General features: G+C 40.6%; 1 protein-coding gene across 3 annotated transcripts in view; it reads left to right on the top strand.

Moving 5' to 3' along the window:
* The window catches only part of si:dkey-117m1.4 (nucleolar protein dao-5), a 27,302-nt gene extending 5,339 nt beyond the window's left edge, over positions 1-21,963 (top strand). Inside the window, exons 2-9 of one of the 3 annotated variants that reach the window (XM_042485570.1) lie at positions 5,386-5,480; positions 6,043-6,124; positions 8,046-8,412; positions 10,256-10,330; positions 13,901-15,054; positions 16,676-17,505; positions 18,439-18,666; positions 20,791-21,963. In XM_042485570.1, coding sequence (XP_042341504.1) covers positions 5,386-5,480; positions 6,043-6,124; positions 8,046-8,412; positions 10,256-10,330; positions 13,901-15,054; positions 16,676-17,505; positions 18,439-18,666; positions 20,791-21,044 — 3,085 coding nt within the window. In that variant the 3' untranslated portion in view covers positions 21,045-21,963. Of the gene's footprint in view, positions 1-5,385; positions 5,481-6,042; positions 6,125-8,018; positions 8,413-10,255; positions 10,331-13,900; positions 15,055-16,675; positions 17,506-18,438; positions 18,667-20,790 lie in introns of all 3 variants that reach the window. The other 2 variants (XM_042485569.1, XM_042485568.1) reach the window with 2 other exon arrangements.
* Positions 21,964-26,640: the final 4,677 nt, after the last annotated feature.

Raw genomic sequence — 26,640 nt, 5'->3', positions numbered from 1 at the left:
TGTTGATAGCGAGTTTAACGTGTCCTTTCATTCCGAAGGTGTCCCTAGGAATATCATCCCAAACATGTTTTATATTGTCCCCTGGGACGACAGGACACCATTTGTTTTGAGTCCAGTTTTATAGTCTGCACAAAATAGATGTGATAACAGAAACTTATCGGCCATTGGCATGGGTGAAGGTTTTTTTTTTTATTGATAGGCTGATGGCAGTCAAAAAGGGGATCATCAGCTGATAGTGTTCAGTCTTTAAATCTTTAAATTATCTAAATGATTGATTCCAAGCCTTTTTTTTTACATGTGTGCTAAGTTAAGTTTGAAATAATGTACAGTGGTGACAGACAGCTCATTGCCTTGCACACAAGCTTGATTTGCTAGAAAAAATTGTAGTTCAAAGTTTAATTACAATTTCATTTCAGCATTTCAACCGCTCCCCGTGGTCTTAATCATGGAGCAGTGAAGTGTTGTAGTGGAGTTTGCTTAGGTGTCATCACATTTAAGTATGTGAATGAATGGTGGTTGAAAGCTCTGCAGAAAGCAAGTTAGGGAACACAGAGATAAGGGAATTTTGCCAATCTTGTATCTAACCAACTTGATTATGTTTCCATGTAGATTAACTATTGTTTTATCAATATCTTTACAAGCCCTGCCTTTGGGTATACAGATTTCAAACTTGACAGATTTTGCCTTACAGAAATGAAACATTTTCACCAAACACAGCAGCGTGTTTTGACAAAGTGAGTGTTTGTTGTTGAGAGATGCTGGTTGCCACAGAGGATATTATCAATGTGTTATCATGGAGGTTTATTAATGTGATGTTTGCAGTGTTGTGATATGTAAAATACCACAGTTTAGTGCAGTGATATGGAGAAACCCTCCAGTTGATTGAGGTGAATGTTTTAACATTAAGAGAAACAAATGTATCATTAACTAATGTTACAGAGCACTGATTCTTAGTGGAGTGAATGTTTTTTTCAGATTTTTAAGCAAATTGTGTGGTCTGCATGTGATTTGTGTTGTCAGCTACAGCACTGCAATGTTTCAAAGCCGGTCTTTTTTCTCACGCTTGATTGCGTAAGCTTTCCCATGATTTCTTGATAATGATCGTGTTTGGTTTTTGATTATATTTTCGAAGCCAAGATTTGTGTGGTTGTTTCGGGGATAAAAATCTGTTCGTATGTGAGCACAGATGCAGCTGCACACTCTTCTTGTGCACCAAGACACACACACACACACAGACATGCGCGCAAAGTATCACGAGTCCAGATGAGAGTGGAGTGGATCAATACAAAGACAGTGGGTCTGGTTGATATCTCTGCTGAATGAGTATCTCTCCCTCTCTCTGTTCTCACTCTGTCTGTCTTTTTTTCTCTTTCGCTCCCTTTTCCTATTTTTCTCCCTCCGTCTGTTTTCTGCTGCTTCACTTTTTTCGTTTGCTATCCTGTTTTTCTTCTTGCCTTTCTTTCTCTCCTCTGTGTTTTTCTTTTTTTTCCTCTTGTGTCTGCACACACACACACACAGACACACACACACACACACACACACACACACACACACACACACACACACAGTAATGAACACCTCAAAATCCAAAGCACGATCTTCTATGGCCTACTTTTAAGAGCCTCCAATGTCATGCGAGTAAAAAATAGACTGACGGAAAACAATATTGAGATCTGCGGTAACAGAACAAGCCCCGAATCGGCAGAGGCGGGATCAGTTTGGCTCTGTGAGTGTGGCGGTTTTGGCATGGATTTAGTCTGAAGAAGATAATCTCGCCTGGCCATTCTGGGCTCACACAGGTGGCTGCGTTTGAGCTCTCTGGAGTAATGGCACACTCCTTAGTGGTGATCCAGGGGTCAGAGCACTCAAGTATGAACACTTACTAGATCGCGGGATCTTACTGTGGTCTGTGCAGTCATTATTCAGAGCTCACTGTTTACATTTTCACATCAGTGTGGATTCAGCTTGCTGATATGGCCCAAAAAAGCCTCAAAAATCAATCGTACCACTGCTGTAACTGTTAATTTGTGAAACATGATTGTTTTTATTTTTTTTTTTTGTCTTTTTCATTGGATGTTATTTTGTAACTAAGGGGCATTAGAAATTGGCAAATCAGAGGTCAGTTGGAATAAATGTTTTGTGTTTCGCTACGGCTGCTCAATAACATCTGAGAAATGTATCTTCCTAATTGTGAAAAAAAATGCTTTGTAGAGATAGTTTATATTGGAAAAAAGTATAGTTTCATATCAGCACCGGAATGCTTATTAGCACTAATATCAAAAATAATTTTTTTTAAAATTATTATTAATTATTAATTATTAATTATTATGATAGTGGTTGTTTTGTTTTTTAAATAATGACATCAACATCTGGTTTGTGGACTAGAGTTCATAATTTTTTTGCCATGCCATCTTAGATTTTTTTTGGCCAGAAGTGACTGTATTTGGATGTGGGGGTGGAGCTGTGGAGAAGTGAGGAGCAGCGTGGATCTTACTCACAGACTGTGGTGATCCTTTGCAAACAGTTGTCACTCAAAGTGACCATGTCCGTATTAGTAATGTTAAAGGCACTGGCGCATCAAACAGTAAGCTGTCGGTCAGTGTTGGGCTGTCGGTGAGCATCCGTCACCATATTCGCTGCATTGTTTCCTGCACCATTGGCCCTTGTCCGCACTAGTTTTTGGAGCCATTCAGTTTGTTCAATCAGTGGCAGTGCATGAGCCTGCCAGTAAATAAAATCACTCTGATTGGCAGTTCAGCTCACTGCATGGGAAGAGAAATGGAAGTGCGGAAGTAAACAAAGGGCTGAAGTCAAAGGTTGCTTTTCTTCATCCGCTTAGCTCTTGAAACAGAAATTTCTCCTGATGGTTTGTTTCATTGTTCACTGATGCACGATAAATATACTTTTGAATAAACACATTATAGAGACGTTATAGAGACATTCACCAGAGACTGCTGCTCCTTTAAAAAGCAGAGTGCAGAGTTGAGGGAAGGGGATTCTGGGAAATGGAGTCTTAGGGTTGTTGTTGTCGCAACTTAGTCTTACCGGCTTGTTCACTGTGAGTTTGTTCTGAGCTTGTGTTGTTGCTGTTTTGAAGTGAGAGTAAATGGACTCAGTCGATGCAGTCTCTTTTTCTCGTCATTCCTGCACTCCCACACTTTGTTCTTTCAATGTTGGATTGCGTCATTAATGTGCTAACTGGCTAGCAAACACCAAGACAATCTTCTGGGTTACCTTTTTTTGAATGACAATTATAGATGGCCTCTGTCTTGTGCTATGGAGAGTTATTTCCTCTCACGCAGGCGCAGCACATACATGCTCTTTGGCTGTTAGCTGTAGTCTTGCTGTGTGCTCATGTGAACTTTTTGGCCAAGACACAGGCGACACAAGGCATCGCAGCAGGGGGCTTTTGTCACTGCTAGCTCTCTGATGTCAATTTGGTGTGTCTGGGCCTTCAGCCTTTATAAAATAAAAATAAAATTAAACAGATTATTTGTATTAAACTGCCCCAGTAAAACTCAGTTGGTACAGCATGTGCCCCTTGCAGGCTTACAGACAAAAAACACGGGGCAGGGATGCAAAGCACAGCATAGGCAGGCGCAGCGGGGTTTTGTCTATAACACAAACTCCATTTTTGTAGCATGTGGTCGCTGCCAACTTCACTTTGTTTATTGAGCTTTGCTAAGTGATAATGCAGTTGGTTATACAAGGTTTGGAACATATATGCTATAGTAACTGGGACTAAATTAATTAGCTGGATTGTATAACTACAGGATGCATTGAACTAAGTGATTGATTTTAATGTGAAATTTAAAAAGACACAGTTGCTCTGCTGTATTGCATCGCCTCTGGTACAATGAGGTATTCATTTGCATTTTTTGTAACAGATTGTAATTATTTTTTGCACAATTGAATGTAACTTTTACCTGTTGGAGGGCCGCAAAGCTGCTCGCAAAGAAAAAAACTGACCTGCAGTTTAAAAAAATTTGATAAGGGCCACGCCGTCACAGTTGCAGCTTCAGTTAATTATAATGGACGCGCTCTGCTATAGGCATGTTTCAGCAGATATGTCACGCTGTGCCCGTGTTCCATGTATTTTTGCCATGACTCCATAGCAGCAGCTCGGGTACAAGTCCCTTTGTTGCGTTTTGTCACCTCTCCTCCCCCAATCATATCTGTCTGACCTACATCAAGGGCAGATAGATGTGATAGAAAACCAAGTTTTTTTTTGGGGGGGGGGGGGGGGGGGGGTGTACCAGGCTATTATAATCTTTATTTCTGCTGTAAACTTAGGAATGTTAACATCTGGGTCTAACATGGATGTATAATGAAAGTCTGGATACAGCCATGAAGGTGGGGTCCCGTTCATTCCTGTGAGAGCTGCTCATTGGTGCATTTCCGGAACTACATGCCAATGAGGCATGCACACTAGAGATTTACTGTGGCCGAGTGTATCCGAGTGGGTAACTTTGACTGGTGGAGTGACTGACTTTTGGTCTAGACTTCACAAGCTTGAATGGCAGTCTAAAAAATGTAATCTTGCAGCTCTTTTAGACTTCCAAATGTTTGAACTGGATGGCTAGGTGGATTAACTTGCTCTTGGAGCCAGCCTCAAGTGGCCATTAGAGGAACTGCAGTTTTTGGCACTTCCACAATTGCTTTGTCTTGCAGCCTCTGAGGTTGGCGCTTGGTGGTGACAACATTTTTTCCTGCCCCCATAGTTGCTTCAATATTGAAAAGTGAATTAATTGCTTAGGGTTAAGAATGCACTGGAAAGATTTGTCCTACGGTGGTCCACAGGGGACAGTATTCACATTCACGTAGTTGACAGCTGAGTGAAATTAATGTGAATAGGTTTGAAATGCAAGAGAGGTTGTTTCTAATTGCTGAGGGTGTTTTAGCCTCTCAATTAAAGAATTCTCAGACATTTTATGAACATTCAAGTGTTCTTTGCCTTGAGCTCTTTTTACCTTATCGTTAACTTGGTGTGCAGTGAGGACAGATGAAAAAAGTTTCAAAATCAGTATGTTCAAGAGGGCTCGGACTGAACTAATTGCTTCCTGTTCAATCCGTGCAGATCATGTGAATCTAACACACTGTGTGCTAGATGTTCCAGACACACACACGGTGAAGAACAGTTAAAGTCGTTGTCTGGTTGCTGTGTCTTTGTTTCTGTGGGTTTTTTTGTTTGCTCATATGGGAGGGCTAAATGCAGTTTGCATTGATCCATTAGGTGGCCATCAGCTTATTGATTACTCTCTGACCTGATTGAAGTTTGGCCAGTAGGTCGATTGATTAAATGATAATTGTGTGCGGTGTGTGTGTGTGTGTGTGTGTGTGTGTGTGTTGTGTGTGTGTGTGTGTGTGTGTGTGTATTCTCTGCAGGCGCGGCTGTGGAAGGAAAAGGAAAGGGACACCCGTCAAAGTCTTTGTTACACACACTGAGGAAGAGAGCGTGCCTGAACACAGCTTCAGCCCAGGTGTGTGTTTGTGAGTCTGATATCTGCACGCCATATTCTCACTGCCATCAACTGTGTGTGTGTGTGTGTGTGTGTGTGCGCGCGTGCGCGCGTGTGTACATGTGTGTGTGTGTCTGCGTGTGCGTGCATCATCTGTCCGTGTGTCTGTGTGATTGGTATGGGGGTGGAGCATGTGGAAGTGAGTGTGACCTACTTTTGCGCATGTGTGTGTGTGTGCGTGTGTGTGTGTGTGTGTGAGTGTGTGCATGTGCATGTGCTTGCCTATGTATGTGCTGTGCACCTGTGTGTGTGTGTCTGTGTGTGTGTGTGTGTGTGTTGTGTGTGTGTGTGTGTGCTTGCCTATGTATGTGCTGTGATGTGCACCTGTGTGTGTGTGTGTGTGTGTGTGTGTGTGTGTGTGTGTGTGTGTGTGTGTGTGTGCGCATGCGCTCCAGGAGATGAGGTGATGACCTGTGTGTGTGTGTGTGTGTGTGTGTGTGCGCATAAGTGTGTGTGGATGTGTGTGTGTGTCCCTGCATACTTGTATGTAATCCTTTTATACTGACTGTTGCTGTGCTCGCAGGTGATCGTAAAGAAGCAGCAGAGAATAAACGTCCCACACTGGACGGGCCTTTCTTCAACACAGAGCCTGCTCCTCACAGCTGGTGAGTGTGCATTTTCATCATTGCTGTGAGTAGCACATACTTATATGTATACATACACACATCTATCTTTTTCTTTTTCTATTTCGCTGTTATGCTCAAGATTTTGCACAGATAGTGTGTAAAAAATAGGTGAAAAAATGGTTAAGTAGTCCCTCTTGCTCAGCTTTTAGATTTGAAAACACTGAATGGCTGCTGATCTTAACTCAGCACTTGAGGACAGCTTTGTCTGAGAGCAGCACTTCTGAATCTTGGTCCTCAGGACTCATCAACCCTGTAGGTTTTCATTTTAGCCATACAGTCAGGCTGATTTATACCTGAGATGTTAGAAGAATGCAGTTGACTAGCCAGTAGGATTGAAAATCAGCAGCACTCTGAGGACAGGGATTGAGAATCACTGCCCTGAAGCACTGGCATCAGCTTCAGTGTGTGGATTTTTACTATTTGTTTTACACTCATTCAGCTGTAGTGGATCCTAAAAGCAAAGAAATGAACCCTGCGGCTAAAAGAATGCTAATATAATGACAAGACATCAAAATTATAATCAATTCCCTCTTGTGCACCTTGACTGACAAAACTGTAGTACAGTAATTTATGACACATGGCCAAATCATGGAGGAGACACAAGAGCAAAGCTGGATTGTAGAACCTGTAACAACCCTTAGCTCCATATCTGACATATGATCCCTTTACATACAGTGTGTACTTACAATTAAATAAATAAATAAGAATACGACAAAACAAAACAAAAAACAATAGTACTGCATTTAATGATCATTTTCATTATCATTTAATTTGATTATTTTTCTGCATAACTGATTATTTGGATTTTCTTGTTTTGTTTTTAGACAAAATGACAGAAAATACTGGAAAAAAGCCCATCATAGTTTCCCAGAATCTAGTGTGAAATTAACAAATACAAAATCTGATATTTTCAATTTAGAATTACATTAAAAAAAAGCAACAAACGTTCCCATTTAAAAAAAAAAAAAAAGAAAAGGAATCAGTAAATGTTTGGCCTTTTGCTTGATAATGACTTCAACAACTAAATGTGAAAATTGTTGTAGATTAACTTTTTGTCAATTAACTAATTGTTTAACCCCTAGGGACTGTTTGATGCATTTTACGCACTTTTTATTCTTCAGTTTTTGATTATTTTGACTGTGTTCATGCATATGGCATAAATTTTGGCAAGATTGTGTGTTTTTGTTTCATCTTGGAATTTCCAGCTCAGCTCCCATAACAAGTCTAAAATACACTGTGTAGACAAAACTCTTACATTCATACTGTTAAGTGCAAAACTTCTGTTTCTCTTCTCGGTCACTGAGCTTAACTGCCAATCAAAATGATTTCAGTCACCAGTAAGGTCCACCATCGCACGCAACATGCTGAATTGGCTGAAAAATGCGGCTAACATAGGATGACAAGGGCCGACAGTGCAGGACATACCACAGCGACTAGGACGACAGGCACTCACCAATGGCCCAATGTTGCCATTGGCTCAGTGTGTCTGGGCCTTAAGGTCCGTGCTCCTAACGGTCTTGTACCTAGTCGCTACCTTTAGATAAAGGCCTGACCTTCGCTGTGTGCTTTAATCGGCAGGTGGTTGCAGGCTTATAAACGTCCTGCGCACAGCAAAATAAACAAATAAAATAAGAAAATCCAGGTGGCGGGCAGGGTCTCCACAGAAAAACACAGCGCGACACCTTTCTATTGGGTCACGAGTGATGATGGATTGACATTACTTTTATGAGTCTATACATTGTTTTTAAGGACAATCCTGCATAATATACCTTTAAATTATTTTAAAAAATGCATAACAAATTTGCAGTATGTGTTTCTACCATAAAAACAACCCCAAATATTGTGTGATGAATGTAGCGAATTTAACTTTCAGTCCTCCACCTCCTTCACCTACCAGTAGTCCGTCAACGCAAGCTCCTGAAAAAGTCTCCACCGGATCCAAGACCAGCTCCTGCTCAGCCTCTACCCCAGCTCCAGCTCCTCCTGCTTCCTCAGCCCCAACCCCAACACCGCTCCCTGCTCCCGCTCCGGCCACGGCCGCTTCAGCTCAGGCCCCGTCTCTGACCCCCGCGTCCACAGCTCCGGCTGCCCCGACAGCCTCTGCTCCAGCGCCGACAGCTAGCTCATTCCCACCCTCCCCCAACTGCCGCATCCGAGAAGTTCACTGTGGCAGCCAGGTGCGGCTGGTCGTTATCGCCATCCGAGACATCACCAAGGGGGAGGAGATCACCGTGGACTACAGCCTGACAGAGTGGGGAGAGAACCTGGTCAGTGCATTTAAAGAAAGATCATAATACTACACACATATGTCTCCACTATCACCCCTGTGACTTATTTTAAAGAAATGTATTCCCTCTTTTTTAAACCTTTGAAATTTGAGAAATTTGACTGGATTTCAAAAACATGGAAAGAAGGCAATGAGCAACTAACAAAGAAATGAACTAAGATTAGCAAAAATGTTTTCCTAATTAATACTAAATTACCCAAAAATTCTCCAAAAAGAAAGACAGAAAGAAAAAAACAAATATACAAAAAAGGGAAACTACCTGAAAAATGCTTTAAAAAATTTGAATTATTTTGTAAAATATGTTTTAATATACAGTAATGAGAATTAAAAATATGTTTTTTTTGGACTTTTTTCCCCCAACTTTTTTAAAAGAATTAATTTCCTAAAACTTCCTGTTTCCTGCATTTTGCAGAACATTTTTGCAAAGTTACTCAATGCGTTTTTCCCATGTGTTGAATAGAAAGCACACCAATTTGCTCGCAGTTCAAAGGTTTTAATACTTGTAAAAGCATTTGAATGCAGCATAAATAATGTAATGTCGATCCAGGTTTCAAAGAGTTAATTAACCCCCTAAAAAATGTATATTTTACACAATGAAACTTGCTATTTGGTGATGTGTCTTGCATTTTGTTGGTGTTGCTGGTAAATCATAAGATCAGTATAAGATAAGATGTTTTCAGTGCAGCTACACAGAAAAGATGGAAAAAAGCAGAAAATATTTTAAGCGATGTAAAAAATTGACATGAAAATTTGGTGTTGAAAATGAATAACAAGGGCTACATGCAGGATTCACCATTTTAGGTTGACTTTCAACAGTCACTCAGAAGGAAATTAGTTGTAAAAAAAGAAAATAGACCCCGGACGCTTCAATAGACCAGAACACAATGGATACACAGGACTGCTCATGCCTGCCATCGCTTCGCTGTCTGATTATAGTTTATTTTGTCTCACCTTAAATCTAACCAGATGCGAAACCTAATTTTGAGATCAACTCTAAATATTTTAAATGTCTAATCCCGAACGTGAATTATTTATTTTGACTTTTCTGCATCTGTCTGTCCTCCGCTGCTTGGTCCTCATAAGTGTAGAAATACATTTTACACACTGTGCATATCTCTGATGACTTCAGATAGGAAACCATATGTGTATTCACACACTGCTGATCAGCTTTACACACTCACTGTCTGTCATGCGCACATGCACACACATACACACACATTTACACTACCCGCCACGCACACACATTCATGCTACACACACAAAGCTAAGCAAGACATGGGGTTACCATGGTGATGGCTGAGCTCCAGTTCTCTCTCTACCTATAGTGCTTTAGCAACAGTAACCATGGTTATTACATGACATCTGTTCCTTTAAGGGATCTCATTAGATCGGATCAATTTACTCAACAAAATGATGATACCAGAATCCGTTGAAGGAAATTAAATTGACAAAATTGAGAAATTGACATTACAGGTTTAGGTGAGACTAGGTTGCTCACAGTTCCTTCAAAGCCAAATTCAATTTGACTGAAATTAAGTCCAAAACTGATTGTTTTAGGTTTTCATTTCTGTCTTTATCCGAGTCGAGTTGATAAGTCCCATGTTTATCGCTCATAAGAAGTTGACTATGTTTGCAAGCTCTGCTCACTTCTCCAGTTTGGCTCCTTAGTGGGAGATTTGGAGTCCTAATCAACCTCTGTGCTTATGACCAACTGTGGAGGGGTGTCCTCCTGCTTCCTGAGTGACAGCTCAGTCTGATTGTGATGGCAGACATTAATGAGGAGTGTGCTGGCTGTTTTAATGTGACTGCTTAATGTCCCACAGGGTTTCCGTGGCACTGTGTCTCCAGCGCAACACGAGTGTAACTCTGACTCCGAGAATAACAACAATATCAAAAAGGTAAGAGAAAAATGCCACATTTCAACTAAAACACCCACAGTCAGACTGACAAAACATCAATTTTATTATTTTAAGAAGTGACAAGACAATGGGCACCGATTACCAAATACCATCTACCCACTGTACACTACCTGCTCACTACTGAATAAGAGACAAGCTAGTGGAGCATTTATAGAAACTTAAAAGATAGATATTTCCATTAGGACCCAAACATGGACCTAAAAGAGAGTGAATGTCGGACTTACAGGTCCAGGTAGATAAAACACGACTTCAAAAAAAATAACATTGTTGCTCTGCAGCTGCTGGATGAGTCAACAGGCAACTGTGTGCTAACTAGGTCACCATATTAACTCAAAAAGTTGATAACACTATCTTTTATATGGTTTCTGCTGCCCCCCAAACATAATCTAGTTCATGTTTAAGATGCAAGTTCCCCCAAAAGTCAAGCTAACCTATTTTGTTTCTTTGGAAACTTTTTAATCTTGACTAGAATCTAAATTCTGTGATTGTCACTCTCCCAAAACTGTATTGTTAAAGAAATGTAAAGTATTTTTGCTTAGAAAAAAAAGATGGCCTGAACCGTCACTGTATCAGAGAGTATTTTGAATACATGCATGGCATCTGATACTTATTTCTGCTCTGTGATGCGTTTCTGCCAAACATCACTGTGAAAAACAGCACTGACTCTGTACAATACAAACAGAACATTAGTGGGGGAATGTAGATGCTGTTGTGATGCGCTGCTGTGCCTGCAGGATGCCACCTGTCTGGATGTGGGTGGACAACACTGACATTGGACTCAATATAATCATTATCATCAAGTCTTCCACCCCCTGCTCTGGATAATTGTTTTATTATGTGTATTAATGATACAAGATGTCATCGGGTTTATGTCTTTTAAAAGTAAAACCACATAAGAAACATGAATTGCTTAGCTTCATTGAGCCCTCTGCTGTAAGTTGGCCTCCTGTCACACACTTAAGGGTCCGGTTGGGAAACAGAGCAGCAATCATTTATCACTTGCGTGCAGACTATTCACTGTTGATTCTCTTGCCCACCTTTTGCTTATTGCTTTAAAATGTAACGACTCTCCTGACTGTGCATCTGATTAGACTAGTGAAAGTTTATCGCATCCGAGCAGTAATGTCAGTAACGATGTTCAGGCTGCACTGTGGTGGAGGTGGAAACGATGGTGAATTGGTGGGTAGTTAGTTTAAACATCCAAGTGGTTAGGGACCACTGTTGTTTAGAGAAAGCACCTCTGGGCGTCTGGTGGGTTTTGCTCTCCAGATATTGAGCCTTATGGTCTCATACTTCAGGCTTCGGTGGTATGTAATATTTCATACCTTCATGCCTTCATGACATTTCACCAGGGTCTACAGTATGTGACGGTAAAAGCGTGCGGTACTAACAACCCCCCACAACCACCACCCCGGTGGCGAGTGCGCTACTTACTACTACTTTACTTTCTTTACTACTACTACTTTCAGACTGAAAAATACACAAAACAAACCCACAAAATGTTAAGAAAATTAATATTTTCACTCCTATTTTCCTTATTAAACAGAGAAACACAACTGTAGACTATTTGAATTCAACTCACTCTCGCTCAAAGAAGACTGACGTGGCTTAAGAAATTATCTTTGAGTGTTAGGCAAATGTAACAGTTAGAAATTTAACATTCAAACTTATTTTTGGTGTCGTTGTTTATTACAAAGTGCAGCAGGGTTTTTGTGAGTTTTGTTTAGTTTTGTTGCAACCCTCTATGATTTTACATCGGCTGCCATGTGTAGATTTTCTAGTTTTGCAGCTGGACTGTTCATTTGGAGTGCTGTTGACGTATACATATACAATTTTGTTATTTATTATTATTATTTTTTTAAATTATTATTATTATTATTGTTATTATTATTATTAAAACTCATGACAAGAGCCACCTGCACTGTGTTTGGAGAGGGGAAACAATGAAAAGAGCACACACATACAAGATAAAAATGTCCAGTTTGCTGAAAATTAGCTTCAGATGATGGTGGTAAAAGCAAGTTTAATGATAAAATTTTGAAATTGTGCACTGGCACAGAAAAGCAGAAACATCCAAATATCCCAGAGAACACCTCATTGCCCCTCCTTTTAAAAATATTGCTTTCAGCGCTCCCCGGTGTTCTCTTTAAGCTCCCTGGGGGTCAGTGCTGCCGCTGTTGAGAAATGCTATTTTAAAGTAAAACAACCCTCCAAAAGATTTATCGTAGGTTTTATATGTGACATTTTTCTGTAGGCTGACCAGGAAGTTAGCATCGTCCTGGTTCCCTCGTCAAAAAGCCTATGAGATTCTTTCATTGGATTTTTGATAATTTCAGAAAATAATCCCTGAGGCAAACAAACGTTTATGATACTTACACATTTTGTTCAGCAAGGTAATCTTCACTGATGAACACCACTTTTGGGATTTTTGAAGTCTAAATGTTATCCCCAGAAGTAAAAAGCTATTATCAAGCCATAAACTAACTACAGTACGGTCGCTATGCTACCACTACAACGCTAACAAAAAACCCATTGACTTTGAGACGAGGGAATAGGGAGTGCTAAAATGCTCACAGGTTTTAGGACTCATTACTGGGGTCCTCTATTTAAACAGAATTTGTATAGGACTGATTTTGTCTCAAGCTTTTTGATCTATATAAGCAGCTGATCACTGTAACCGTGATCACTATGAGAGGTTTCTGTTGTCCTGAAAAGGTCATTTATCAAGACACGCCTCAATACAGTTTTAAGTGTTTCATTGGCTACACTTTTGAAAGCTAAACTTGCAAGACGATCACCAAACATACGCCCTGTATGTGACAGACCCCGGCAACCATCTGCCATATGTTTTGGTCTTCTTTAAAGGTCGCCCCCTTCTGATTATCCTTTTTTGAAACCATCTCTGTAATATTATGCCTCCTCCTTTGATAGCTATTTTTGGCACCCTCTCAATTCCAGATAATTCCAGTATCCCTGCTCACTTACAGAAGGTCATTGTCTTTTCCTTCCTATTAGCTAGACGCTCAATTCTATTTAAATGGAAGGATATAACCTCTACATCACACGACCAATGGATCGAAGATGTGATGCAGAACATCAACCTGAAAAAAACAAGCACTCTAAACGGCTCCATAAAGAGATTTTACAAAACCTGGGATTAGTAGATAAACTATGTGAATAAGCTTCCTGGCCTGAAACTTTAAATTCATACCTCCACAAGTGGTCTGGCCTATATGTGTTAAAATGCACCAAGATGCGCACATTTTGTTTTGTCATTTTCTGTTTTTTTTCTTTTTCTTCCTTCCATGTCTCTTTACATTTCTCTTTATATATGTACTTTGAGATTATATCTTATGTTAACGTCTTGTCAGATAAACTGAAAAATCTCTGTAAATAAAATGATTTTAAAAAGAAAACTTATTAGACGATTAGTTACAAGAAAAATAAGTATTTTTCTCTTAAATGTCCTATAGATAGCAAAAAAATGTCTTTTGACAGCAGGTGACATGTCCTTTTTTTCCCCATCCTGTCACTGTCTCTCACATCCAGGAGGACGAGCCTCTCTCTCTGACAGCCCAGCAGCAGCAGCGGCAACAGCAGCAGCAGCAGCAGGAGTACGTCACCCCCTCTTGGTCCCTCTCCCCCTCCTCCTCCCCCATCTCTCACTCTGACGCCAGTGACTCAGACGCTGGAGATGAAGACAACGCCAGCCCTCGCGGGCGTGCACCACGCCGGCGTAAAAAACGGCGTGGCACTCCTTCAAAGAAAAAGACCACCCATCGGACTCCACCGGGGCGGCCGCCGACAGTCTCGACTAGCATTCCTCATCACAACCGTCCGCTTCCTTCATCCCACCCTCCAGCGCAGTCCTCCCCTCCCTGCTCATCCTCCTCCTCCTCTTCTTCAGCTAAGCCTGTGTTCAAAGCTCCGGCTCCGCTGGGCGCCAACACCAAAGGCAACGTCAACATAAATGTCCCCAGAGGAGGAGTGTCCATAGACTCCATGCGCCAAACCTGTGAGCACTGTGGACGCCACTTCCGCTCCCTGGGCCGCCACTTGGATAAACACCATGCCCACCAGCCTGAAGTGTGCTCCGCGCTGGTGGAGCGCTACACACAAATGCCCCGTCTGCACGCACAGAACAAAAGCCCCACCACAGCTCACACACACACCCCGCAGCACTCAAAGTCATCACAAGCGGCGGGACAGAGCCGCAGCTCAGATCTTTCACAGATCGGCGTCCAGGACCTCTCCATGCCTCCGCCCACTCTCACTGCAGCGAACCAATCCCCTACCTCCTCTGGAAGAAACTCCACCCCCCCTGTGCTGACACCCCCCCGAGGACAGAACGCAGTGCCCGTGTCTGTCCTAAAGAGGAGCCCACCTCCTGTAGCTGTCTCGCAGTCCAGGAAGGGAGCAATGAGGAGGCTAAAGACAGAGAGGCCGGAGGAGGAGGACGACGAGGGGGAGGATGTAGATGAAGAAGATGTGGAGGTCGTGGAGGTAAAGAGGCCCAAAGAGGAGGAGGATGTTGAGGTGGTGTGCCCGCAGCCCTTCAGCAGAAAGTTGGCCAAAGAGATGGAGCCCCCAAAAGAAGAGGATGATGAAGAGGATGAGGAAGAAGAGGAAGAGGAGGAGGAGAATGGAGTGATGGAGGTGGAGGATGAGAGTGGCACAGAGGATAAGGAAAAGGACTTGCTGAGGTAACTTGAGGACTTTGTTTGCTTTGTTAGCAAATTTGAGAAAAGGGCTGCAACTAAAGATTCATTTCATTGTTGATTAATCGATTAATCATTTTGTCTATACAGTCACAAACCCAAAGATATTTAGTTTACCTTCATCTGTGACCAAAAATAGCATACAATTCTCACATTTAAGATGCTGGAGCCAGTAACAGTTTGCCATTTTTTCTTTTAAAAAATGAAAATTTGATTATTGAAATAGTTGCAGACTAGTTAAGAAAATAATCAACAGATAAATTAATTTTAAAAATAATCATTAGTTGCAACCATGGTTGGAATTGAACTTTCTTTGTCTACCTGTCATTGCTTGTGAATTCAAAAGTCTACTAGCCACTCAATAGATTACCATTGTGTTATTGGCCTAAAACAGATTTATTTTCCAACTATGCACTCAAATCATCCCAAAGTTCACCCCCAAAAACCTGCTGCTCAATCTTATAACACTATTGCTGTTGTACAAAAAATGTTATTGTGAGATTGTATGATAACACACTGCAATTAAATCCGTAGGATTTAAGGGGATATATTGGCAGAAATTGAATTTCAGGGTTTTCCAAACATTCATTTATTAGCCGTGATTAAAACATCCACTGCTACAAATAAATGCTTGATTTTTGGAGTTGGATCATTCATTAGGATTGCTGTTGAAATACCATTCGGTTATTTTTTGCACCACTTTGTGGGAGAGAAGCAAGTACTCTGGGCACAGCTGGAGCAGTGAAATGAAATGTAATTTAAAGTGAAACTTAACTGTTAATTCTGCTTGGTCTAAAAGTTTAAAAGTTTCAGCTCTGAGAGGATTCACAAATCAACTGTCCACCTCATGAGTCAAAAACTGCTGTTGGGGAAAGTGGTACTCATGGATTGCTCTGCCTGTGCTGTGTTCATGGATCTGCAAAACCCTCAAAATTTAGAGAGGGGACACAGATTGATACAAAGGAACACACATAAAAAAAATAATAAGAATTGTCATAGTTGTCCTTCATCAGCTGCCACCACACATGCATTAAAATTCTGTAGAAAACACTAAATATATAGTTTTCTTTAGTGTATAGTTACCTAAAAAAAAAATAATAGTTGTGTTTTCATACCTTACAATAAGCCATCAATATCTACATAGGGTGCTGGTGGTCTTTGTTTATGGAGATTGTCATGTTGCATCACCATGTTTCTACAGGAGCCCAGAATGGGCAAACACTGGCTCCAGATAGGGCCATTAATGTTTTTGTGTTTTCGAGTTGATCACTGTGGTTAGCAGCTCATTTGCAACAAAAACACTAACAGCGCCGTTTATAAATGGGAAACTGCTTTATCCAATGTTTTAGTGGTTAAAATCACCTGGTCTGTTTGTTCTGGAGAAGAAGAGACCTCTGCGGATAAAACTTCCTGAACAATTAACACCAAAAGAAATTCTAAAAAGGAGAAGTTTCAGCTGGTTTCAATCTGTAATCCTCACCTCTAGCTGCCAATAAATCCCCCTGAATCTTAAACACTGAACATTAAAGTTGTTATAAGTTAACTGGAACTAATACTATTAGTATGAATAAATCAAGTAATTTGTAGACATCTGTCATTTTTTCAGTGGTTCGGGACGTCACCACATGCTGCCCCTCCTCTCGTCTTTGTCCTCTCTGGTGCTGTACCTGCGTCGGCTGCAGCACTCAGCCTTCCTGTCCCTGTCTCGCCAGCTACAGTCAGCAGAGGCCTGGCGCCTTCTCTGCCACTCCAGCCTGGCTCTCCTCATCCTGTACAATCGACGACGAGAGTGTGAGGTCTCCAAGCTGTCCATCGCCGAATACCGAGCTCGCGTCACTCCCCAGTGCCCTGTTCCTGTCCCACCTGGTGCACCTCCAGCTCTCACTCCACTGGAGGCCTCACTGTCCCCCTTTGAGCGCCTGGTGCTTCCTCATCTCCCCAGAGTGGGGGTCCAGGGTAAACGCGGACGAGTCCAGCCCCTCATCCTCCCCCCTCACTGCGAGCCCTGTCTGGAGCTCCTCCTGCAGACAAGGCAAGACGTGGGAGTAGACCCTGCAAACCCGTACGTCTTTGCCAGGCCCTATCACTCCCCCGCCACACCTCTGCGAGGTACTGACCTCCTCCGCAGCTTGGCCCGATCGAGTGGTACCCGCAACCCGCGTGCCCTGACCCAGACCAGGGTTCGCCGCCAGGTAGCTATATTGACCCAGCTGCTGCTACTGGGAGAAGGAGAGGAACCCGGGCAGCCTGGAGGCAGTGCCGTGGAGAGGCTGGAGCACTTCCTGGAGAGGGAGTACCATGTGACACAGAACTGTGCCGGCATTGGCCAAGACCCAGGCCTGATGGGCAGAGTGGGCAGAGTGGTGCTTTGTGGAGAGAGAGATGGAGTGCTGTTCAGAGGAATGAGCCTGAACCACATCTGCCTGGAGCTGGATGGTGAGCTGAATGAATGAATGAATGGGACTGATGTCTTTTTCTCTTGTCCAAGACGAGCTGTATCATCCCTCCTTCTCTGGTGTCAAACATCCTCTGGCTGGAAAAGGACTGCAACCCTCCTTCCAGTTTTTGTGGATGTGTGTGTGTGGAGGAGGAGGTGTTTGATAGGAGAACAGGGACAGATTAGACTAATACACAGAGTTTGTACAGTCATGAAAAGTCATTGAATTTTATTAGAAATTTTCAGGCCTGGAAACGTTTTCAAAACCAAATATAGCCTGAGAGTTTTGGAAAAGGCATGAATTTTTGTTTCACAAGCCAGTAAAATAACACATGACTTGTTCCAGGACCTGGCTGTGATCTTGCCATAATTCTTTCTGATTTCTGATTATTTTGGTGGGCCCATGGGATTGGAAGGCATGGTTTCTTTGAAAAATATCATCAATATATACATACATAAACACCAAAATGTTTAGAGAAAAAAAATTGCTTAAATTCTGTCTTTACAAATCCCCTATATTACAAAAAAAGGCCAAAACATGCATGGGGAGGCATTTTTTCTCAAGAAATCGTCGGTAAAATAAATACAAAATACAGCCATTTAAAAATGTATAGCCCTCCGTCAAGCAAAAGTCCCTCCCCAGTGCTTAAAGAATTATTTGACACGCCTCGTCCTTTTTGCACCACCCCTCCCCTGTCATTTCTAACAAACAGTCTCTAAATTATTTTTAAATATTCATATTCCAATCCTGTTTTGATTTTCTTGTCTATATTTTAAAGAGCTATTGTATAGTGACAAAAAAGAGCCGATAAGGAGTAACGATAGTCGTTTTAGAAAATGTTTGGTAAATAAATTTACCTTGAAGTCATGGAAATGTATTTGGTTAAAAATGTCTATGAACTCTGGATGAAGTTGTGCTCTTTCTTTTCCAGTGATGTCAGGAAACTCTGCAGACTCGTACTCAGAGGGAGAGTCTGAAGGGGAGCAGGTGAAGGAGAAGCCTGAGGCACCCACCCCTGCTCCCGCTCCGAACCCCACGCCCACCCTGCTGTATGTCAGGAAGGGCAAGAACAACGGGCGAGTGGGACGACCCAAGAAGCTCAAGAACACCCAGCCAGCCCCTCCACCTCCTCCACCCCCGAACCGCAGGAGAGGCTCAGGTCAGCCCAAATCTTTGCTTTCTTGGGTTTTAAGTAAATGAATAATCGTTCAGGTAAACAAAACTGAGGAAGAGGAATACAATTGTGCCCGTGACATTTAAAAAACAAACCACCTGCATCTAAAGATAAAGGAAAAATATATACAAAATGAAGCCAAAAAAGTATTTAGGGAAGCAAAAAAGTAAGAATATAACAGAACATAGTGCAGTAGTGTCTATGCATCCAAGTTAAGAGAGGAGAGACGAGATTCAGAACATGGGCAGCTGAAGCTGTTTGCTTTGTCAGCCAGACTCCAAGTCAGTATTTGAAGGTAAAGCACTAAGCGTACTGGTACATGTTTATCCCAGCAGGCAAAGGTCACTGGTCAAATTGGAAGAAATGCACACCGCTGAGAGCAGAACCAAAATAGTGTGAGCAAGTTCAGAATTTCCAAAGTTCTTCCTGTTCCACGGCGCTTCTTGTCAGCTGATGTGGACTGATTAGCAGATGTTATGTCAGTGTCAGGATTCCCTGAAGGAGTTTGATATCCTGGAGGATGGAAATTATTCTTTATGGATGAAACCGTTTTTGATAAACGCTGACTTCAATTTCAAATAAATTATGACTAATGATTATTTTTATTATCAATTAATCTGCTGGTAATTTTTTTTAATTGATTGAATAGCTGTCTAGACAATTCTGGGGGCACCTCTGATTGTAACATCAGAGTAAATAGTTTTCCCTAGTTCTTATAGTGATATTAAAGACAATCAGTGCTTTCTGGACTCTGACTTGAGAACTGAGAGCAAACTAATTTGAACTTTGGGTGTTGCAAACCATGAAGTGTGGAAAAAACCTGTTCAAATTGAACTTGTGAATTAGCTTTTAAACTTGTGACAACACTGTTGTTACGCAACTAACAACAAAAAATGGATACAGACAGATTCCTCCTTGTTTCCGAACTGTTGGTCTTTTTTTCATCGATAGTATAAATCAAAGGAACAAGACAAGCAGTAAACAACAGTTTTCATTTTTCATGTTTGTACTTCAAAACCACTGAATATGGAGTTAATAGCACACATCTACTGTATACAGTAAATGAGTGACAACAAACCTCAGGCACCGCTTGTTGCAAAACAAACAGCCTTGGACCGACTGACCAAAACATGCTGAAATCTGAAAAGTGCAACTTAAATTATTGTAAATTCAGCAGCTTACACCTTCATTTGATCTTCTTTAGTCTCAATGGATCATTGAGAGCTAGCTTTACAGTGACACTGAGAAGAATACATAAAAAAATACATAAAAAGTAAAAGTGCACAACAAGAAGAGTAATAAAGTAATCTAACAAATTAAAAGCAATTAAAACAATACAGTTAAAATAATCAATAATCATTCAAGGCAGTTGCAGACTGTGACAGAATTACTGGTGATCAGACATCTAAACTGACCAATGGATACAGGTGAATTAAGTTTTCAGAGTTGCTTGTCAAATGTTCCATGTGTTGAGAAGAATATAGTGTGATTTGCAGGGCTGTACCCGAATTATGCTAGTCCAATCAGATTTGGCTGTTCAGTATGAATTTTCAGTGATTAATGTTTTTTTTTCATATAAAGTTTTAAAGTTTGAATGGGCTCAGCAGGACAGTTCAGTGTAACAGCAGCAATCAGGTAAAATAGTAAACAAGCTAACAGCGCTAACAACGCATCAGAAATGTGAAACAAAATTTGTTTGCCAACACGAGCTATCAATGAAAAGCCTGAGACTGTGTTGTATTAAGTTGCTGAGCTGTAAATTCACAACGTCTGAGATGTAGAGAGAAGATAAAGTTATCTCAGAATCTTAAACAACTCCCTCTACCAAAGAGTATCGTGAAAGTCAAGAGCACTCACTCTGCAGCAATATCTGGGGACCAATGCCCTCGTACACACTGACATGCAATAACAATAACACATAAAGAGACTTCTTGACTTAAAGCAATTTCAGTCGACAATGGGGTCTTCAACTGATGATTCTAATCTTGGACGTTCAAGGGGCAGCCCTGGCGATTTGTGTTCATGGGGTCCATTGGAGGTTCCACATCACTCATGCCAAATGAGAGAAGCTGTTAAACGTCGTCATCATTCATCTCTCCTCCTCTGTAGGGAAGCGAGGCGTCCTGAAGCGTCCCTGGTCAGAGGCGGAGCGTGCGGCCGTGGAGGAGCACCTGACCCAAAACATCACCGAGCTGCGAGTGCCGGCAAAGGCCGACTGCGAGCGCTGCCTGCAGCAGTGCCCCCTATTGGTCAGCAACCACCGCGACTGGAGAGCCATCAAATTCTACTGCCACAACCGCATTCAGCTGCTGAAGAAAAACCAGCGGCGGGAAAGTGAGCCCCAGCCTCTCACTGTCTGCTGAAGGGACAGAGTGGGAGGGGGAGGGAGTGGGAGGGGGGTCTGTTGTGTTGCAGCTGATCAGAGCAGATTCTCAAATGGTACCCTGCTGCCCAGGCAGCACTCATTTTAAGAGGACGGTCCTTAATTTCACTCTTTTCTGGTATGGTTTTTAATCGGACACCTGATTGCAGTTTTCATTTTGAGCCACACAAGAACAGAAATCTGATTTTTTTTTATATTTGCTGCTCCACTTTGAGGTCTTAAAAATGACACTAGAGTCATGGTGATGTTCCTGGTCTGAGGGTGATAGTGCAAGTCTTGCACTTGGACGGGTGCCGTTTGAGACATGCCTTGGGGGACTTGGGGGACACTGGCCGCAGCCTGTGTTGTATATGGACATTTTTTTCTCTCCTTCCAAAACAGATACACTAAACTGAAATTAACAAGGGAGGCGGTTGAGCCCCACAGTGTTGTTATATGAACGTCGTGAAGTAGCATTAGTGTTTCATGCACTTGGAGACGTTAATAGGACAAATGGCCTGTGCTTGGGTCACACTTTTCTCAATAGTGGCTATATAATTAGAGTAGGCCTAACTACTGTTAACCTAGAATAATAACCACATCTTTCTTTCTTTTCATACAGCTGACTGTGCACTTCTGACAGCGGTTACATTATATCTGAATCATCATTTACATGTACGGTACTAGGTGATGAACGAGTTACTCTTTTGCAGTTTTATGAAGATTTTTTAAAGTGGAACACAGGATTTAACGACGGAGATGTTTTTTGACAAACTCCAAAGTGTCGGGTTTCATGAGAGAGACAATGAAATGGCCTCAGAATGTTGTGAAGTTATCTTTGGATACCTAAGATGCTCAGTTAACCCTTTGAAACCTAGATCGACATCAGTTTTCTTGTGCTGCATTTGGACGCTTTTTACAAGCACTTTAACCCTTTGAAAACACAGCAAATTGATTTGATTTCAAAAACATGGGAAGAAAGGCAGTGAGCAACTTGCCAGGAAATGTTCCACACAACGCAAGAAATTAGTAAAATGTTACAGGAAAACGACATGAAAAGTAGTTTTTTGTTTGTTTGTTTGTTTGTTTTAAAGGGGGAAAAAAAGGAAAAGATGTCCATATATATATGGACATATATATCAGTACATTCTTTTTTTTGCCATTTTTTGTCGTTGTTTTTTATTTCTTTCAAAATATGTGAGAAGGGGGGAGAGCAACTTGGCAGAAAATTTCCCACACAATACAAGAAATTTGTGAAATTAGTAGGTGACTAAAAAAAGACCTGAAAAAAGTAAAGATCTTTTTTTAAAAAAGGGGAGTTTATATATTTATTTTAAAAAAAAATACTTACTCCTACTCACTTACTTACTACTACTCAGAAAATAAAATTCCTAATTATAATAATTGTTATTGTGTCACAGAAAAAATACTGTTTCCAAATGTCAGTAGCTTATTTTCGGGGAATTTTCTTGTAATCTTTTACTAATTTCTTGCTTATTTTTAAGCCATGTCTTGTTAAGTTTCTCATTGCCTTCAACCCTTATTTTTGCTAGAAATCAAACCTATTTGGTTTTGCCAAGGGTTAAACCACGTGCCAAGTCCAGAAACGTGCTCGGAAACCTGTTCGGAAACCTGTTGCGTTGGACTCAAGATGTCAACAGCTTCCACTTCCCCTTGAAGAACAGCATGTTCTTGATTCCAATTGTTTTTTGTTTTTTCTGCCTGTTGCACATTTGTTTATTCAGAGCAGTAAAAAAGGTGCTATAGGCCAATAAGCTGGATATCACTTTATACATGGAGAGAAGATTACCCTTGGTTGTTTTAAACGTTTCTAAAAGTGGGCATTTATCAGAGGTTGTTCTGTTACCACGTGTGTTGCATCGTCTGTGTCGTCTTTCCCAGTGGCTAGAGCTCCTCCTGTCCTTCCCCAGCCACACTACACGGTTTGCAGCTCGACCAGATTTTCAGTTTCCCTTCGGTGTCGCTGAAACTCTGTGTCCATTGGACTAAAACCTCCATGACACCTCAAGACAGATACTTGAAGTTATTTAAACCTTTTGCAGAATCTTTATGTTCTTTCTCGCTCTAGCCTTGCCAGTTACATTGTACATAACAAATCTATTATCATTATGCTAACTGGTTGTTTGTGCTAGGCTATATGTAGCTTTTTCCATTTCTGAGTTATTGCTATCTGTAAATAAGCCTGTTTGTAAATACTCCTCAGAGAAACAAAGAAAAAACACAATGTATGACATGCCTTGGTTATTGTGTTATGTTTTTTCTTTTTTATAAGTCTTATAAAAATTTAAAGCTCTATGTTTTGTGCTGTGGTTATTCATTTTGGTGCCATACTCAACCCATAGTGAAATGGTGCAAACAATGTAGCAACTGGTACTGTGTTATATGAATGTTTACTATTGATGTTACTGTAAAATATCTTGTAAATAATGGTCAGAAACTCAGCATTTATTTACAGCTTTGTCTCCTACATGCAATTCACTGTTACAAACACTAGATGGAGGTGTTGGTGTATAAACCATAAACAGAGAAGGGTGATTCGTCAAAGACTTTCCCTGTAGATGTGTGTGCCCCCATCTAAACCCGTCCCAAACCCTCCGTTTTTTTATGGTGTGATACTTCTAGCACTTTAAGTTTATGTTTTTTTTTCTGTAAACCTAAGAGTGTTTAAGTGTGTTTTAATTACTTTAGCACTTATTTTTACTTGTGGACTTACATAACTCTATTTTAAATTATTCATATATTTTTTATTTGTATCTTTTCTGTATCTTTTATCTTTTTTTATATGTATCTTCTGTTTTCCCTTCTTTCTGTTTGGCTATAGTTTTTATATGCTTTATTTATATTGATTATTTAAAGTGCTATTTTAATACTAGAACTTTGATCAATGCACCCAAACATTAGTAAACCACAGGAACTACATAACTGATCCCTCCTTGGGACCAAACCCTTTTATTTTATTTTTTAAATTTTATTTTAGGGGCAGCATGACTTGTCATAAATATATCATCAGCCTCTCTCTCTCGCTCTCTCTCTCTCTCTCTCTCTCTCTCTCTCTCTCTCTCTATGTATATATATATATATATATATATATATATATATATATATATATGTAGGGAAAAAGGAAGAAAAAATAAGTTAAATAAAAAATTAATTGAAAATTTAAAAAATAAAATTATTAATATTAGTAAGTAAAGTAGATATAGGCAGGGGTGACAAAATTTGTGAAAGATATGCTGTGGCATGTTGTCACAGCAACGCCTGTACTTCATGCTATCCAAGTAGCTCACTTGGGCCACCCCAGTATAAAAAGTGTGGACACTTCAGTGAACCTCAATAATAATAATAATCATCATTAACAGAAGATTTTATTAAGAATATGCTTATAGTTACGGTTTCTTTATCTTTTGTTGTTTCTTTAAGGAAAAAAAAAGAGTTATTACCTCCCCCCCCCCCCCCCCCACCTGTCTTTTCATGAAATGGTTGGGTCCTGTCTTCACACCTGGCGCTAACGGTACCTGCTAGCAAAGTGAAGTGAGGAGTGTCGGTGGAGCTGATCCTCAAGTTAAAGCTTTCACGAGAAAAGTTTGGGTACCAAAAACCAAAACAAAGACAGAGAAAAAGGAGAAGGTGACAGCAAGTTACCCAGTTCTTGACAAAGAAAGGTGGGGCACTGTGAGTGGTGGAAATGAACCTGTTTAGTTGGTAGTGAAATAAGCTAGCCTTCCTTTGCTAATTAGCTAATATCTGCACGGAAAATTCATGTTGTTTACATTTTGCTCCTTTTTTAACCGTCATTTAATCAATACATGCAAATTTTTAGCAGGTTATTCATACTAAATCTGTTGTCCCTTTCTGTCCCTGTCCACTATCAGGCCAAGTACAGATGCAGCTTCATCCTCAGCAGGCCTGTCTCCCCCCACCAATGACCCAGCCACACTCCCAGCTGAAGAAGGAGGTGAGCTCATGATTTGTCAGCTGATACTTACTGAAATTTTCAATAGTATCTCTCTGCAGGCTTGCAGGCAGCAGTTTCAGGACCGCAGATCTAGGACCCTCGTTTTTTGCAACAGCGCCACCCAGTGAAGTGGATGAATGCAAAAATACATGATACTTAAAGGTTTATTCCACCAAAATATTATTTAACAAGTACCACCAAAATAGTGCTTTATAAGGATACACTCAAATATGAATTAAGTTAAATTTGCTTAAAGTGAGACACATATATTGGGGAACTGAACAGCAAAATGAACAACATCTAGCCACATGGCATTGTGTAAAGTTCATGTTAAACTATGACAGTACTGGTATTAAAGGCACTAACGTTAACATATACTTTATACTTGCTTCCCTTGATAGTTTAGGCTTTAATATTTAATGTAAGCTGATAACTTAGAAACTTAGAAAGAATGAACCAAATTAACATTATTGTCACTAAATCAACAATTATATATGTATGTACTTGGCAAAATGAAGCTATGTCTTCATTGAATTACTTTAAACTATTGTCCCCAATTTTTGTGTCTCATTTTAAACAAATTTAACTTAATTCATATTCAGTACTTATGGTCTGTTCGTAGTCCATCTTCAACATGTGTCAAGTGAATACAAAGCCAATTAACTGAAGCCAAGCAGTGCACATGTACAGAAAAACAAGGGTCCTGGATCTGGGGTCCTGAAACTGCTGCCTGCAAGCCTGCAGATACACCCTTCTTGAAATTTAGGCTATGATGTTTTTACCAATGGTGGAAGAAGTACTATGATTTTTGTGCTAAAGAAGAATTACCACTGTCTAAAAAATACTGGGATGGGAAGTATTATCAGAAAACTGTATTTAAAGTATGAAAATTAAAAACCACTCATAATGCAGAATGGCTCCCTTCAAAGTATCATATCTGTAGACTTATTGTTTCTAATGTCAATGTGTTCTAGAGGTGTGGTTTTAACATTTGCACAGGGGGGCCCAAAATCCCTGGCAGTGCCTCTGCCTGTTTCTATTTCTATGCTTTTGTCGTCTAAACATAAATAGATGCAGCGCAATTCCACCATGTGCTTGTGCTGACATCACGGTTGCGGCATCCCGCAACATAAAGAGCAGCCACAGAAATATACCCAGAGCGTAATATGTAGATGCATAATACCAGTGCAAGGCGGCAACATATGATGACTCTGGATGAGAAGATGTTCCGTAAGATTTGGTTTTTATTAACACATGCTGAATTTACAGTGCAATTCCAGTTCCAAATAGGTGTCAGGTTTCCATTCGTGCATTTGAAAATTTATTTTAAAAAGACAGAAAAAAGAAGTAAAATTACAAAGATACTTATACACAAACAGAAGAAGATAATCAAAATAAAAGAATACCTCTGTGATGTCTTCATTCCTATATTAATTCATGTTACTTTTGACTTGTCAACTGAGCATTCTGAGAGTTTTTTTAAAGTGAAGTGAGCCATTCAAAAATGCAGTTGTGTCTTATATTCCAACATTGCAGCAGGAAACAACGATTAATATAATTTTAAAAACTAATATTAATGGTAAAAAATAATGCTTAGACCTTAATTGCATCTTGATGAACA

The sequence above is a fragment of the Plectropomus leopardus genome, chromosome 4 (genome assembly GCF_008729295.1).
Source record: "Plectropomus leopardus isolate mb chromosome 4, YSFRI_Pleo_2.0, whole genome shotgun sequence".
NCBI lineage: Eukaryota > Metazoa > Chordata > Actinopteri > Perciformes > Serranidae > Plectropomus > Plectropomus leopardus.
The sequence above is the reverse complement of the archived record's forward strand: the minus strand, read 5'-3'. Positions and strand labels throughout refer to the sequence as shown.